This window comes from Zonotrichia albicollis, chromosome 1, assembly GCF_047830755.1.
Source record: "Zonotrichia albicollis isolate bZonAlb1 chromosome 1, bZonAlb1.hap1, whole genome shotgun sequence".
Classification (NCBI taxonomy): Eukaryota; Metazoa; Chordata; class Aves; order Passeriformes; family Passerellidae; genus Zonotrichia; species Zonotrichia albicollis.
Window position 1 is genome coordinate 90,278,189 of NC_133819.1, and position 13,568 is coordinate 90,291,756.

A 13,568-nucleotide genomic window follows, 5' to 3' on the forward strand; every position below is an offset into this window, starting at 1 on the left:
CTGTAGGAGCGACAGGTTTTGAAGCATATTCCCATTTTTAGGGAAAGGGGCTGAGAAGCCACGGATATTTCATTATAATGCCACAAGATTTATCAGCAACACCTGAAACCCCCAAAGAAGATGACAGACCCAAGTGGGACAATAAGTTCCAGTACATTTTGAGCTGTATCGGATTTGCTGTTGGCCTGGGGAACGTGTGGCGCTTTCCATACTTGTGTCAGATACACGGAGGCGGTAAGAGTGGAACGGGACTTTGCCAAAATACTGATCTGCAATTCTCATGCAGCTATACTAACCTCTGATGGGAGTGGAAATTACATAATTTATATCAGTTATATACCTTTTTAAAAAATACTGATTGTCATTAATGTCTTGCACCAGTTAATTAGCTCTTTCCATAGAAATATATTAATTATAAAATTATACGTTCGGTTAGGAAGACCAGACTGATGATGACCTGGCTGATGATAGAACAAATCTATGTTTAAGTTTTTATACTGCTATTGAGGTCCCAATAGAAGCAGGAAACTGAATCTGCAGCTGGCTACCTTAAGGAGAAATGAGAAGTCCTTGGGAGGCCTGAGGGAACTGGCCCCTAGACAAACGGCCACTGGACTTCCCTTTGGGATGGTGAGGGAGCCATTAATCACCCATGCTCTTAGGAGCTACCTCATCCTCTGGAATTGTCCCTGCATAATTTTTGCACAATTGTGCTTTTGGCTGTCTGTGAGGTTGTTTAAAATGCTCAGCTGATGGAGCAGCAACAGGAGCCTGCCAGGTGTCATGGACAGCTGCCTAAGCCTGTGCCTGGGCACCAGCTCCACAAGGAGTTGCTTTGGAAGCAGACAATTTGGTAAATATAAATGGATCTGAAAAGAGTGCTTGGTAACTCACCATTCACAGAAGCTTTTGAAATCTGCCGCAATAAGCTGTCTAAAGAAGAGTGAACAAATTGTTTCAGCCCAGTATTATTTGTTATCTTTCAATTGGAGAAACCAAAAATTCACACCTGGAGAAAATGTTAAATAACAGAAAATGTTATCACATCCAAGTTTGTTTTACTGAGGTGTCTGTATTGATGAACTACTTCCATTTCAATCAACAAAGGAACCAAGCATGGATGTAGCCTGTAAAGGAAGGTGTTTTAGAGAGAAGTAGCCACTTAGATAGGGACTGTGGTAAGTAGCTCAATTAATAAACTATAGCAGGTTGTATCAAGAGAAAGAACCTTGGCAGATGTAAGCAGAACACCAGGAAGTAGGCAGAGATATTGCTGCCTATGGTAAGACAACTTCTGAGTCTCTGGCTTTTCCTAAAAGTCCACTTTTCAAAGTCAACTTAAAAAATTAGACAAAATTTTTAAAGACAAAATAGAGAAAAGTCCCAGCAATTATTCAAGGCTTAGAAAACTTCTGTGACACAAACAGCTTAAGAATTCGATCTATTTAGATCACGAAATTGAAAATTAAAGAGTATGTTTATCATAGCCTATAAACAAGAAAATGGAAATTATTTTGGTGGCAAGGAGCTTTTTAAGGCTGAATATGCAACAGTTGAGTTACACAAATGGAGATAAGACAAGAAGCAGTAGGTTAGATTCTTCCCAGAACACTAGATGACTTCTATTATTTATTATAAAAATGTGAAACTCCTGTGGAAAAGTACCATCACTGGGTGGCTAGAAAGTCAGGAGTACACACTGTTTCTCTGTGTTTTCCCAGTAATTTCCCATGGAAATTACTGGGAAAAACAGTCAGTTCAGTTAATGATACTGGCATTAATGAGACATGATTAACATTTTTAGAGAGACATCTCCCAGCAGATATGGCATGAGACCTGCAAGGAAAATATTCTTATGGAGCAGGAACTGTAGATCAAATCCTCTACAGCATCTCAGGTGATCTTTCTGTCTTGGAAAGCAAGGGGAAAAGCATTCAGGATTAACAAACAACATAATAAAGCAAACATAATGTGATGTTTTTATAATGTAGCGAATGATTAACACAAAGTGCTCAGTAGAAAGTTTGAAAATCCCAGGCAGGATGATAGCAAGATGCAGCTCCTCCACACATTTCATTGCACAGAGCAGCTTCTGGAGCCACCAGCTGCAAGAGCCTGCACAAAATTTGTGTAAAGTTGAGATTGAAATGAAATATTGTTCCACTGCCCATAAAAAGGCTCTCACACTTTCCTATGAAGCACCAATTGTTGTTTACCCGTGGCCAGCTGTGGCCAGTGGTGTTTCAGATCCCAGCCTCACTTCAGAAGACAGCAAAGCTCATGTGCCCCTGAGGTTTGATCTCTCCCCTCCATCCTCCCTTCTGGGCTCCCCTGCATCCCTGTCCTCACTGCCCCAGGAGAAGCATGAGTCTGACTGCAAGGAGGTCACCTGTCTAATGGACTTAGCAGTGCTCAGAAAGTCTGCTTGCTTGTGCATCCAGCTCCAGAACTCCACTATTTCCCACAGGAACTTGTAGGGACAAAAAAGACAGGGAGTAGAGCAGGTTTAAAGAGAGTAAAACCAGAGAAATGCTGCAGGGGCAAGGGCTGAGTTGCTCCTTTGCTCCCTGAGTAGTAATGCTGCAGTGAGAAACCAGCTTAAAATAGCCACCAGACTCACTAATGGCAAACAGCATCACCACCAACACTGGTGAATTAAGGTCAATGTATGGATGGACAGCCAGTGTTTGGTCATTACTGGCCCCTTCAACAAAGGGCTCAAAGAGCTCAATAGCAGGATGGACTCTGTAACAGAATGCTGTGAGGTTTGTGAATAATTTGGCATAGAAAGCTGGCATTGGAAAAGTTGAGTGAGTTATGAAGATCACTGAGAAGACAGAGCTCTTGCATTTACATCTGTGCGTAGGGTAGCTGCATTTTTCTTCTGTTGATTTAAAGCAGTGACATGGCTTGGGTTTGCATTTTTGAAAGCAAACAACTCAGGTGCAAGAGCCCAACAGATTTTCAGGGGTATTGGAGCATGAATCCTGTGTGTGTGCATGTGAAGATGTGCACATGGGAGAGACCAGCAGCACTGTGTTTAACTGGGAGCCCTGAGAGGGGCCATGGCTTTCTGCATGCAGCCATAATCACAAGCATGGAGAAGCCAGGTATGGATATAGCACAGATATGCTTGAAGGCTGGATGGCTTCTGGGGTAGTTTTACAGCCGTTTCAGGTGATATCATTGTTTCTGCATCTTTTCAAAAACAAGAGATGAAAACAAGTGCTTGTACATTTGTCTCATGTCAGCTGTTCCCATCAGACCTCTGGCCCTGATTCATTGCACATTAGTGTTACTCAGTAACTCAGATCTAATATAATATCAGTTCTGCTGACATTTATCACCTGCTGCCGTTACTGATTATTTGGGTTTATTGCCTGAGTTAAGTTAGCTATTTACTTTTCATGACTAATGGGTATGAAGGTTGTTTGCCACAGTTGGTAGAGACAAACACAAATGTTCCCAGGCAACTGAGATTGGAAAGAATTCTCTAAACAGCCCAGTACAGAGTTTGTCACTTAAAACTGAGACACTAACAAGTCATACATCCATATGTTTACACAGGGAGCCATCTGAGCATACTTAATGAAATCAACTCAGTTCTAGCTAGAACTGACTGCAGTGGTTTATTTTAGATTATAGGTAGTGTATATATATACATGCCTGCTTAACCCATGGGTACTAAAAATGTGTATAGTGCCTGAGCCTATAAAATTACTGAAAAATATCTGTAATATAAAATACAAATTAAAATTTATTTTCTAGGAAATTAAATACACATAAACACTACTATAGGTAGCAGCAACCACCATCTAAATCCCACACTGCTACACACTACAGTCATGCTACAAAGGGAGAACTGTTTGCTTCTGGGACAACCATTTACAGACTTTCCTAACCAGTGGCCTACTTGACCTTTTGCTCAAATTTGAACTACAACGTGCTGTGATATGCCTGGTTCACTGTGTCCTCAAAAAGAAAACAAAACCTAGGAGGAACAAATTGTATAACTGAAAAATACTGGGGAGAAAAAAAAAAGCAAAACCCAAAACCAGCCCCAAACAAACACAGTATGTTGGGAAGAGCAGAACTATTCGCTGTCTGACAGAAAAATTGGATTACAGCTAGTAACAAACTCCATTTTCCAGTTTATTGCCATGTCCTGCCTAAACCCTTGCTGAAAAGCTGTGACATGCAGAGTCAATCCTTTCATAATTTACTATATTTGATTGCCCTTTATATCTCAGGTTGGTGCATGCTTGTATTTGAAAGCTGCCTGTTTGCATCCTTCACATTTCACAGGGGAGTTTGCCAAGGTTATTTTAAGAGTTTTCTGTGAGTGTTACCCATCTTCATTTGAAATGGCCATTGACTGTCCCTTTGGTTTTCTGGACATGGCTTTGGCTCCCTCACTGTCTCTCAAGGGGATACAGTCATTTATGTGGGAAATTCAACTCTGCCAAGTTTCAGTCAGTAAGGTGTGTAACGTGGCCTGCAAGGCACTATCAGTGCGCTGCACAAATACAATGCTTAGAGTAGCTCATACTTTTCATTTAGATTGAGGCATGTGAGAAGACATAAAAGAGGTCATGGAGTGCTATTTTCTAGAGACAGGGCTGAGTGTGATTAAGTTGCTTTTTTCCCCATCTGATGTCTTGATGTAATTCCTTGCTGTGTAGACTATACCACACTGCTTAGCCACTGAACTGCCAAGGAGAGAATGGGACAGGTCTGAAAATCCCTCTGAATAGCTACTATCTTTGTATCTGAACAAGTAGCTCCCACCTATTGCACAAAATTGCATAAATTATCTCAGCTATCTTGCCATTAAGTTCTTAGTCTTTTGGAAAAGTGCACCCATCCTCGTTCCTCCTATGTACCAACAGAACTAATGAAGTGGATCTCCGAATGCTTGCTGCATTTTATCACATTGAGATGTGCTTTCTGAATTTTTCAGACCCTACAGATGCATTTCCTTCAAAACTACTATTTTGCGACTTTCCAGGTCATTTAAGTCTTCATTATAATTATTTTTTCTACTCCCAAAACACTATCGGAAGGAAAAGTATTATTCACGTTCTGGTATTTCAAATGCTGTTGTGTCTTTGAATCATCATTTCAAGTCACTTGCTTTATTTCTGCTAGCTGATTCACAGGCACTGGTAAGATGCAAGATCAGTCCTTCCTGATTTTTGATCAGTATTTCTCCACCATTTAGGAAATTGTAGTATCCCAATATCAAGCACACCTACTGGGTCTTTTTCTCTGCTTCTCACAGAGGCACATCAATTTCTATAGGTCTTAGTACATGTAGATTTGGAGGTTGCCCAGCTGATACTTCAAACTGCTTTACATTTCCACCAGCCCAGTCTGCTGGTCTGTCTTTCCAAGTGACAACCCCAATTTGGTTGTTTCACTCTGCTTTGCTGGTTGCTGAGAGCCAACATTAGACTGCACGCCTTCCGGAGCCTCCTGGTCTCTCTGTCCCGTGGAGCACTGGCAGCTCTCCCCAGGCTGCCCTGCCTAGAGGCTCGTGCACTTTCCCCCAGACTGTCACGTGCAGGTGACACAACAAAGGTTGTGCCCTTCAAGTGAATTTTGCTGGATATGGTCGGGCAGTTGCTGTCCTGACCTGACTTGCCTGTGCACTGCAACCGAGGGGTCAGGTTTGAAAACCCTCTGTGGATCTGAGCGCACCTGCTCCTTCCTTTCCCACTGCTGTGGCTGTGGAGCTGTCCCCACTCCAGTGGTCCTTCAGCAATCTTGTTACACACTGGTGCACCCCAACACTTGGGACTTTTGCTAACAACACCAGCTTACCAGTAGTGCAGTAGTTGCAGTTTTTGATACCCTGATTTGAAAATGCTTTTGTAGCCTTCTGTGCCTTCTCATGTGCAGGGGATTGTTCCATGGCTTGTGATATCCTTGTGCAGGATTCCTTCCAAAATAACTTTTGACTCTTACAAGTTTTGGACTTTTTCCCTCAACCTTCTTTTAGTACCACGTGTTTCTACTTGCGGGATCAATGCTTTATGAATCTTCAGTGTCTTTCTGACAGAAGGAATGTTGTAAACTAAAATTTTCCTAAGTCCCACCCCAGGGATGCAACTAAATCATGCTTTGGCAATACTTTTTATTTTTATGGGCATCTCTCCAGGCTTTTAAAGTATTTAAAAATGCTTCACCACTATAATTTTCCTTTTTCACTTTTCCCGAAGAAAAAAAATCCCCTAAACTCTTTTTTTTTTTTTTTTTTTTTTTTTGTTTAAGTAGAATGTACAGATACAAGATAATTTATTGCTTGTGCTTTATGATTTTTTCTGCTATAGTTTCCTTTTCCCATCCTCCATGGAAACCAAATCTACAGAGTTCTGCTGTGCCTGGGCTTAACATCACATGGGTTCTGCTGAGGTTTTGCTGTGCTTATGTTTGAATGCTCTGGTTTGTGGTACCTGGTGTGTCTTAGGTTCTCTGCTCCTCGGATTTTCTGCTTGCTTTCTTCATTATGAGACTTCTCGTGGCCTTTTTAAAAATGGGTACTTAATTTTTACCTTCTGGCACATCCTCCTCTATTAATCAGAGCCTTCAACTATACAGTGCTTGAGGGTTCTTACTCACTATTCTGTATCTGATAGCTTACTGTTAATGTTTCTCCATGTTTTTCTATAGGTGGGGGATTTTATTGTGGAAGAGTAAGCTTCAAGTGCTTCAGCAGACTGTCTGTTCTTTTTCTCTATTCTTTTTGACTAAAAATATTGTAATGCAAAGGAATGAATAACTAAAAACTTACTTTACACTTCAAGCCATTTACTTGAATTAGGTTTGAGAAAGATTAGATTCATAAATTATTTCTTTTTAGTCTGTTCCTTTGCCATATTTTCATATTTGCAGATAGCAGATTATTTTATATAATTCTCATGGAAAACCAGTATTTTCTTTCCAAGTGTGACACGATGTTTTGCCATGCTGTAAATATGCCTGAAGATACACACAAGCCAGCACTAAGTAAACATGCTTTTATCAGCAGAATGTCTAAACACGCTCTGCTGCCAGTGGTTCAACTAGCAAACAGAAAAGGGGAGAGAGATAACAATTTGCACTAATTATTACCCAGTTATTTCCCAGGAGATATGATATGGGAGATAGGCTGGTCTCTTATGGAGTGCTCTGCTAGTGAGGGCTCAGCAGGGATTGCAGCATGGATTGCAGCTGCTCCCAGAGCTGGTGGAGAACCAGGCAGATGGATGAAGAAGTAGAGCACTCCATACTGCAGTGCTTTGGTCACTTGCCTCAATAGTTTGCTCTTCTCAGGAGACAGTCCAAGGCATGAGACTGCCAGAAGGGCTGGGCTGGCACCCTTAGATGTGCTGTGGATAGGGATACTGCAGCAGGTTTGAAACAGACCACAGGACCAAGCATGACAAGAGGTTATTGGGTTCTTCTTGAAGGGACCTCAAACTGAGGATTCAACATACTGGGAATTAACTGTGAGATTTGTTTTTCAAACTTGCTTCCTAGTTAAAAGCATTTCAAGAATAGAGATCTTAAGGTGAGACATTTATTTCCAAGTTTAGCAGTTTATGAACAGTTCGTTGCTGAGAAGAGCTTTGTGATTTTTGTTTCTACGCATAACTTGATAAAAGGCTAAACCATCCAACAACACACCTTCTCTGGGTCCTGTGTGGATTTATTGCAGCATGTAACAAGAGGTAGCAAAGTTATTGCAATACAACACTAACTCAAGAGATTATATTTTATCTGCCCAGCCTTTCTAAATAGCCACTGATTGCAGAACCCAGGCGCCATTCCAGGTGGAGACCAGAAATCCTTGTGCATTCCCCCACCTCTCTCTCAGGGCCGAAGACAGAGCATAAAGAAAGTTTCCTGAGCTGGAAGGGCAGAGCTGAACAGACCCAGATATGAGGTCTGGAGGCAAATCAGAAATTATAGAATAAGGCACAAGTTTATTGACAAAGCTATGAGGAGCATGGAATCTGTTCACATTTGTAGGAGGATGGGGAGGTGGCTGAGGCAGGACTTCTGTCTTTGTCTCCCTGGAGAAAAGACTTTGTGGTCACAGTGGCGGTTGGTCATGGCAATAAACTTCAATCTATTCCACCATTTCAATTTAACTGGACATTTGGGCAGGTGGTACAAACACACTGAAGAAATTTCTTGTCTCATGAAAACAGCATCTGTGCAAAAGAAGGGAGACCCAAACATGTGTCCCTTCTGGGGGAAGAGAGGCATTGCACACAGTCTAGCAGGAATCAGCCAGGCTGTTGGTAGGACTGGTCCCTGCCCACAGGCAACCAACAGGACATGCTGCTTCTGGTCCAAGGGAGATTTTTGGAGGAAAACAGAAAAATGTAAAGGACACAAACTGGGAAGAAATGAAGTTTCATGGCTCACACCTCTCAGAGCACAACTTCAGCCTTGCTTGCAGTTTTTCATTAGCTAGAGGCTCTGTGGTCTGAGCAGAGCTTCATGCAATAAAATACCATGGTCTCTTGGGCGTATACAGCACATAATCCTGCTTTTCCAGAGCAGGATGGAGGAGCACAGGCCTGAGAACCTTTAGAAATGAAACAAGGTAATGCACTGAAGGAAAAACAGATGGAATAGGGGACAGGCAAACCTCTCTGCTTTATGAGGAGGACAAAAGATGCTTAAAAGAAAGGGAAATGGATGAAATAGTGAGATTACCTATAATGGGCTGCAGCAATGCCTGAGGGAAGTGTCCTGCAGCACTAAGCATCCCAGTCCCTCCTCCTCCATCTTCACTACCAAAGTTACCAGCAACAGATGTTACTTGTAGGTGCCCCCAGCAATGATCCCTCTCTCAACGCATCCTACAAGGACTTTGTTAGGCTGATAAAGCAGATTAATTATAAACCAGTAATTTCAGTGAGATGCAGAAAAATCATGTGGCTTAATCACACTTAAATGTCTTTTCAGGGGCTTTCCTGATCCCATACTTCATCGCTCTTGTCTTTGAAGGAATCCCACTGCTACACCTCGAGCTGGCCCTTGGGCAGTGCCTGAGGAAAGGCAGCATTGGAGCCTGGAACACCATCTCTCCTTACCTTGGAGGCATTGGTACGTCCCTTCAGTCCCAGCTCAAGGAACTGCAGACAGCTCCCACCCAGCACTCACTTCCCACAGACCTGTGCCTGATATGTTTTAGGATATAAAAAGAAATGAGTGTTAGGATTAAAAAGGAATAATTTGTAATGAGGGTGGTGAGATATTTAGGGTTGGTTTCTCTAGAAACATTCAAGGCCATGTTGGATGGGGTTCTGAGCAACCTGGTCTAGTTGAAACGTCCCCATCCATGGCATGGGGGTGGCACTAAATAATCTTTAATGTCCCTTCCAACCCAAACCCTTCTGTGATTCTGTAATTGTGTATTGCAGACATTACTGCAAGCACATTTCAGGATCATTTGAAGAGCCTCAAATGCAAACCTAATAACCTTTTCTGTGGGGAGCATAATGAAATGGACTCTGGTCCTCAACACTGCCCCATTCCAACCATACCCTGGTACTCAACAAGAGCTGCCTGCCCACAGTGCTTCTTCCACAGTCCCTCAAGGACCCAGTCTTCTCTGACCATAAATAGCAGACTTGAGGAAGGACAGAAAGACAGGAAATCAATGATCCTGGTACCTCCTAATGAGTCCAAAGCACATGGGAAGGCTTACCTCCACAAGAGGGTGGGGTTGCTGAAAGGACTTTATCAACACAGCTGGACATGAGGGACAATCCACACAGCGTAGTGTATCAGACTGGTGTGCAGTCCTCTACTGCCAGCTCTTTTCTACTTATTTAATATCTGAAAAAAAAATCTGGTGCCCTGTGTCCACCATTGTTAGGCTGCAAAAAGTGATCCAGAATGGCCACCAGAAGGAGGTTAAGGCATTGACTCTCCTGGATAATTGAGATAACACCCTTGTGCCTGCAGGGCAAGGGGAAACTCCTGCATGCTTCAGCCAGCTCTGCTGGATCATGCCCTGCCCTAAGCAGGTGCCTGAAATAGTCCTGGCACTGATAGCCCTGCCTGTGGGGCTGTGTGGGAGGAGAAGGGGAGCATAAGAGGAGTCATCTAAAGGCCAGAGGGCAACAAGAAAGAAATACCAAGCTGCAGGTGGTGCTTCCAGCTAAACCCATCTCCTACAACCAGGCATGTTCATACTCCCTTGCAAAAATGCAAGCAAGCAGAAACTGTGGTGTTGAGTGTCTTCCCTCCTCATCACAGGAGTAAAATAGTGCCCAATTTAGGGCGCCTGTGCATGATTTGGGACAAGAGTCTCATGCAGCTACAGCACACTACAGAACTTTGGTGTCTTTTTCTCTCTGCAATTACAGTTGTCCAATATTGTAGAAAACAATGGACTACATACTAGAGCAAAGATTTCAACCCTAACCTTCTATGTAAGTAGAGTCTCAGAATTCCTGGAGCAGGGCTGGTGATCTGAGGGATTGTGCACCGGTGTTTGGCTACTGAGGACACACAATGCCCATCTTTCATTGGAAAATCTCAGGATGGGGTCAGGGGGATGGAGAAGAAAATCTTGAAAAACTAGGAAATGAGAGCTTCAAACAGCTAGTGCAGTGACTGACTGATAACTTTTTCCAAAACTTTTCTGAAGTGAGATTTTGTGCTTTCTGTAGGAGTTGGTTCATGGATGGTGTCGATCCTGGTGAGCTTATTCTACAACACTGTGTTAACTTGGGTGATGTGGTATTTAATAAACTCCTTCCAAGAACCTCTTCCTTGGAGTGTTTGTCCTCTAAATGAAAACAGAACAGGTAAGTACACCTCCATGAGCACTGCTAGCAAAGCATCAGACTCTGGCCTAATCAAGAAACCACACTTTATTTTGCCCTGAATTATGAAAAAGTCCTGGTTTGAATTGCTGTTAAAAAGATACAAGAGTCATGCTAGCTTACTCAAACTCATCATCCTCATAGGAACAACAATAGCCAGAAAGTCCATGAGTCCTTTTGCTTGACTTTAAAATGGGAAACAAAATAAAGAGCAAGTCCTGTTATCCATTACCAAACCTTTACTAAGACTAAAGAGAGACAGTGTACACAAGCAGAATAAGGAAGAATGCTCTCAGGTTTTTAAAACTATTTTTCAGCTTCTGTTTTTTCTCAGAGCATGAGAGAGAACAAGTTCTAGGGCACAGCAAGAAATGCCACCTGAGTAAAAGGCTAAGAAAAAAGAAAAAACAAAGTGGAATTAAACTTTCTTTTGGAGGCCTTAGGGTTGGCTAGAGTAGGAAGACAAATAGACATCAAAGGTTGTGGTATACACCACGTTGCCAGTTCCCTTTTCTTCAGGGACAGAGCCTGGCTGGGGAATGTCCACTCCCCTGCATGCAGATGCCTGAAGCTGCTGTTCACAGAAGTCCTGGAAACTCAAACCAAAGAGGTCAATGCCTGGATCTTTCCCCATCACAGTGCCATGACATAGCCAGGAGAGCCTGGACTTAGATGTGTTCTCAGGTGCCTGAAGTTTGTTATGGCTCCACCAGTTTGCAGCTATACAGCTAGAAAAATTCATTGTTTTCACTACAATTAGTTTAGATTTTACCTTGCACTGAGTACAACACTGCTTCTAATCAGGAAGTTATTCCCTGTGTAAAATGCTGGTGGTGTTCTGGTGAGGGTCTCACATAAGTGTCAGTCTCAGCCTGCTGTGAGAGTTTGTCTTGCTGCACATTACAGAGAGTGCAGAAAGTCCATCTCTGTATCAGATTTTGCAGCCCACAATTTATTCTGACACTAGCCACTTTTTTTTTTCAGGGTTTAATGAAGAATGTTATGAAAGCACTGCAGTAAATTATTTCTGGTACAGGAAAACATTGAACATAACACCTGATATTGCTGAGAGTGGCACGTTCCAGTGGTGGCTCATTTTGTGCTTAGCAGCTTGCTGGGCAATTGTCTATCTCTGCACCATCCGAGGAATTGAAAGCACAGGGAAGGTATGGAAAGGGTAGAGAAGTGATTATGCTGCAGTTTGAAATCCTGCCCTCCAGACACTCAGTTTTTACCACAAGGAAAATCCCATTTACCCCATTTACCACACTGGCACCATTCAGTGTGCTCCCTGTCCAACAAATTGAGAACAACAGTAGAAGTGGCTTAAAATGATGCTTCTCTCTTTTTCCATTGCAAACACTTCTGCTCTACCAGCCTTCCCTCACACAGTTTTAAGAGCCATTTTGTTACCAATATATTCTGCAAAAGTACACCCTGCTTATTTGAAAGATAGCTGTATTCATCTGTAGCTGAATGATCTAATATTATTATTATTGTATGTTGCAATAATTTAAATAGAATTGATTGAATTTACTGCCAGTAACTCTCTGTCTTCTGACCTCCTTACATTAGGCAATTTATGTCACAGCAATATTTCCATATCTGGTCCTGACTATATTCCTTATTCAAGGACTCACTCTACCAGGAGCCACTGAAGGTCTGATTTACCTCTTCACCCCTAATGTAAGTATCATTATTAATTTTCCTTTTACTCCTCCTCAGATTTCATACCATTTGCCAACAACTCCTGGTTTACATGTCTATCCAAGAGCTCAGCTAAGCTCTTTTTCTGAGATGAAGTGACTTAATTATTTTAATATATTTTCACAAGAAAATAAGCAGCAAAGAATTTAACAGCTCAGTGTAAGAAAATACTGGAAATTTAAGTTTAAGAATGTAATGGGTGCTTCAGTCTCTACCGTGTAAGTGAAACCGATGTACTTCACAAGTACATGAGAAAGATGGGGTTTCCCTGCCACTGCTATAGAATTTACACAGCTTTAATCTTTTAAGAATTCACAAAGAGAACAACTGAGGATTTACACCGCAAAATGATTTTTTTTCTGAAGGTTAAAAGTAATTTTCCCCTGCCCCTGTTTCTTCATAGTATTTCTCCCTTCTCTGTATCTTTTTCTAAAAGACAGAATTGCTGGAGAACAGCTCCTCTCCCATTTTCCTTAACTTCTCATATGGACAGGAGTTCCAGATCCCTCCACATGCTGCCCATTTCAGAAGCACCTTTCCTACACTGTCCTTGGCAGCACTCCCAAATGCAAAGTCAAACTGTCCCACTAAGTGGTTGCAATCCACTAGAGGCTCCTCACAACTCCGCCTTCATGGCTAAAAAGCTCCCTGAAGTGGTGGGTGTAGAGGAGGAACAGCAGCACTCACTGACACATTCTCGAGCATCTGCTGCCTCCACAGCCACAGAAGTGCTTCAAACACTGGAGCACTGGATTTTTCCTTTCCTTTCCTACAACAAGAACACAGATATTAGAGAAAACATAAGCCAAGAAGTTCAGAGATACTTTATATGCCAGGCTGGAAAGGGACAAGAGCAAGAGAAAGCTCAGATGAGACTGTTTTATCCCTCTTTCTACTAGCCCAGTGGCACAGGCACCCATCTAAATGCTGCCAGAGCTCAAGGACAAGCTTGGTTTTTACAGATTAGGATATTCACTTACATTTTTGAAGGGCCAGACAGGATTATAAGAGGTCGGTGCAATGTCTTAG

General features: G+C 42.3%; 2 protein-coding genes across 2 annotated transcripts in view; one reads left to right on the plus strand and one right to left on the minus strand.

Moving 5' to 3' along the window:
* Positions 1–13,568, plus strand: part of LOC102070044 (sodium-dependent neutral amino acid transporter B(0)AT3) — a 23,850-nt gene continuing 10,282 nt past the window's right edge. Inside the window, exons 1-5 of the mRNA XM_005482937.3 lie at positions 1–234; positions 8,962–9,102; positions 10,677–10,814; positions 11,817–11,998; positions 12,408–12,518. Of these exons, the coding sequence (XP_005482994.1) occupies positions 78–234; positions 8,962–9,102; positions 10,677–10,814; positions 11,817–11,998; positions 12,408–12,518 (729 nt within the window). The 5' untranslated portion in view covers positions 1–77. The remainder of the gene's footprint in view (positions 235–8,961; positions 9,103–10,676; positions 10,815–11,816; positions 11,999–12,407; positions 12,519–13,568) is intronic.
* TERT (telomerase reverse transcriptase) overlaps positions 189–13,568 on the minus strand; it is a 66,513-nt gene continuing 53,133 nt past the window's right edge. The window contains exon 16 of the mRNA XM_074546778.1: positions 189–13,568. This exon is cut by the window's right edge and continues 14,540 nt beyond it. The gene's annotated coding sequence lies outside the window, so the exon portion shown is untranslated.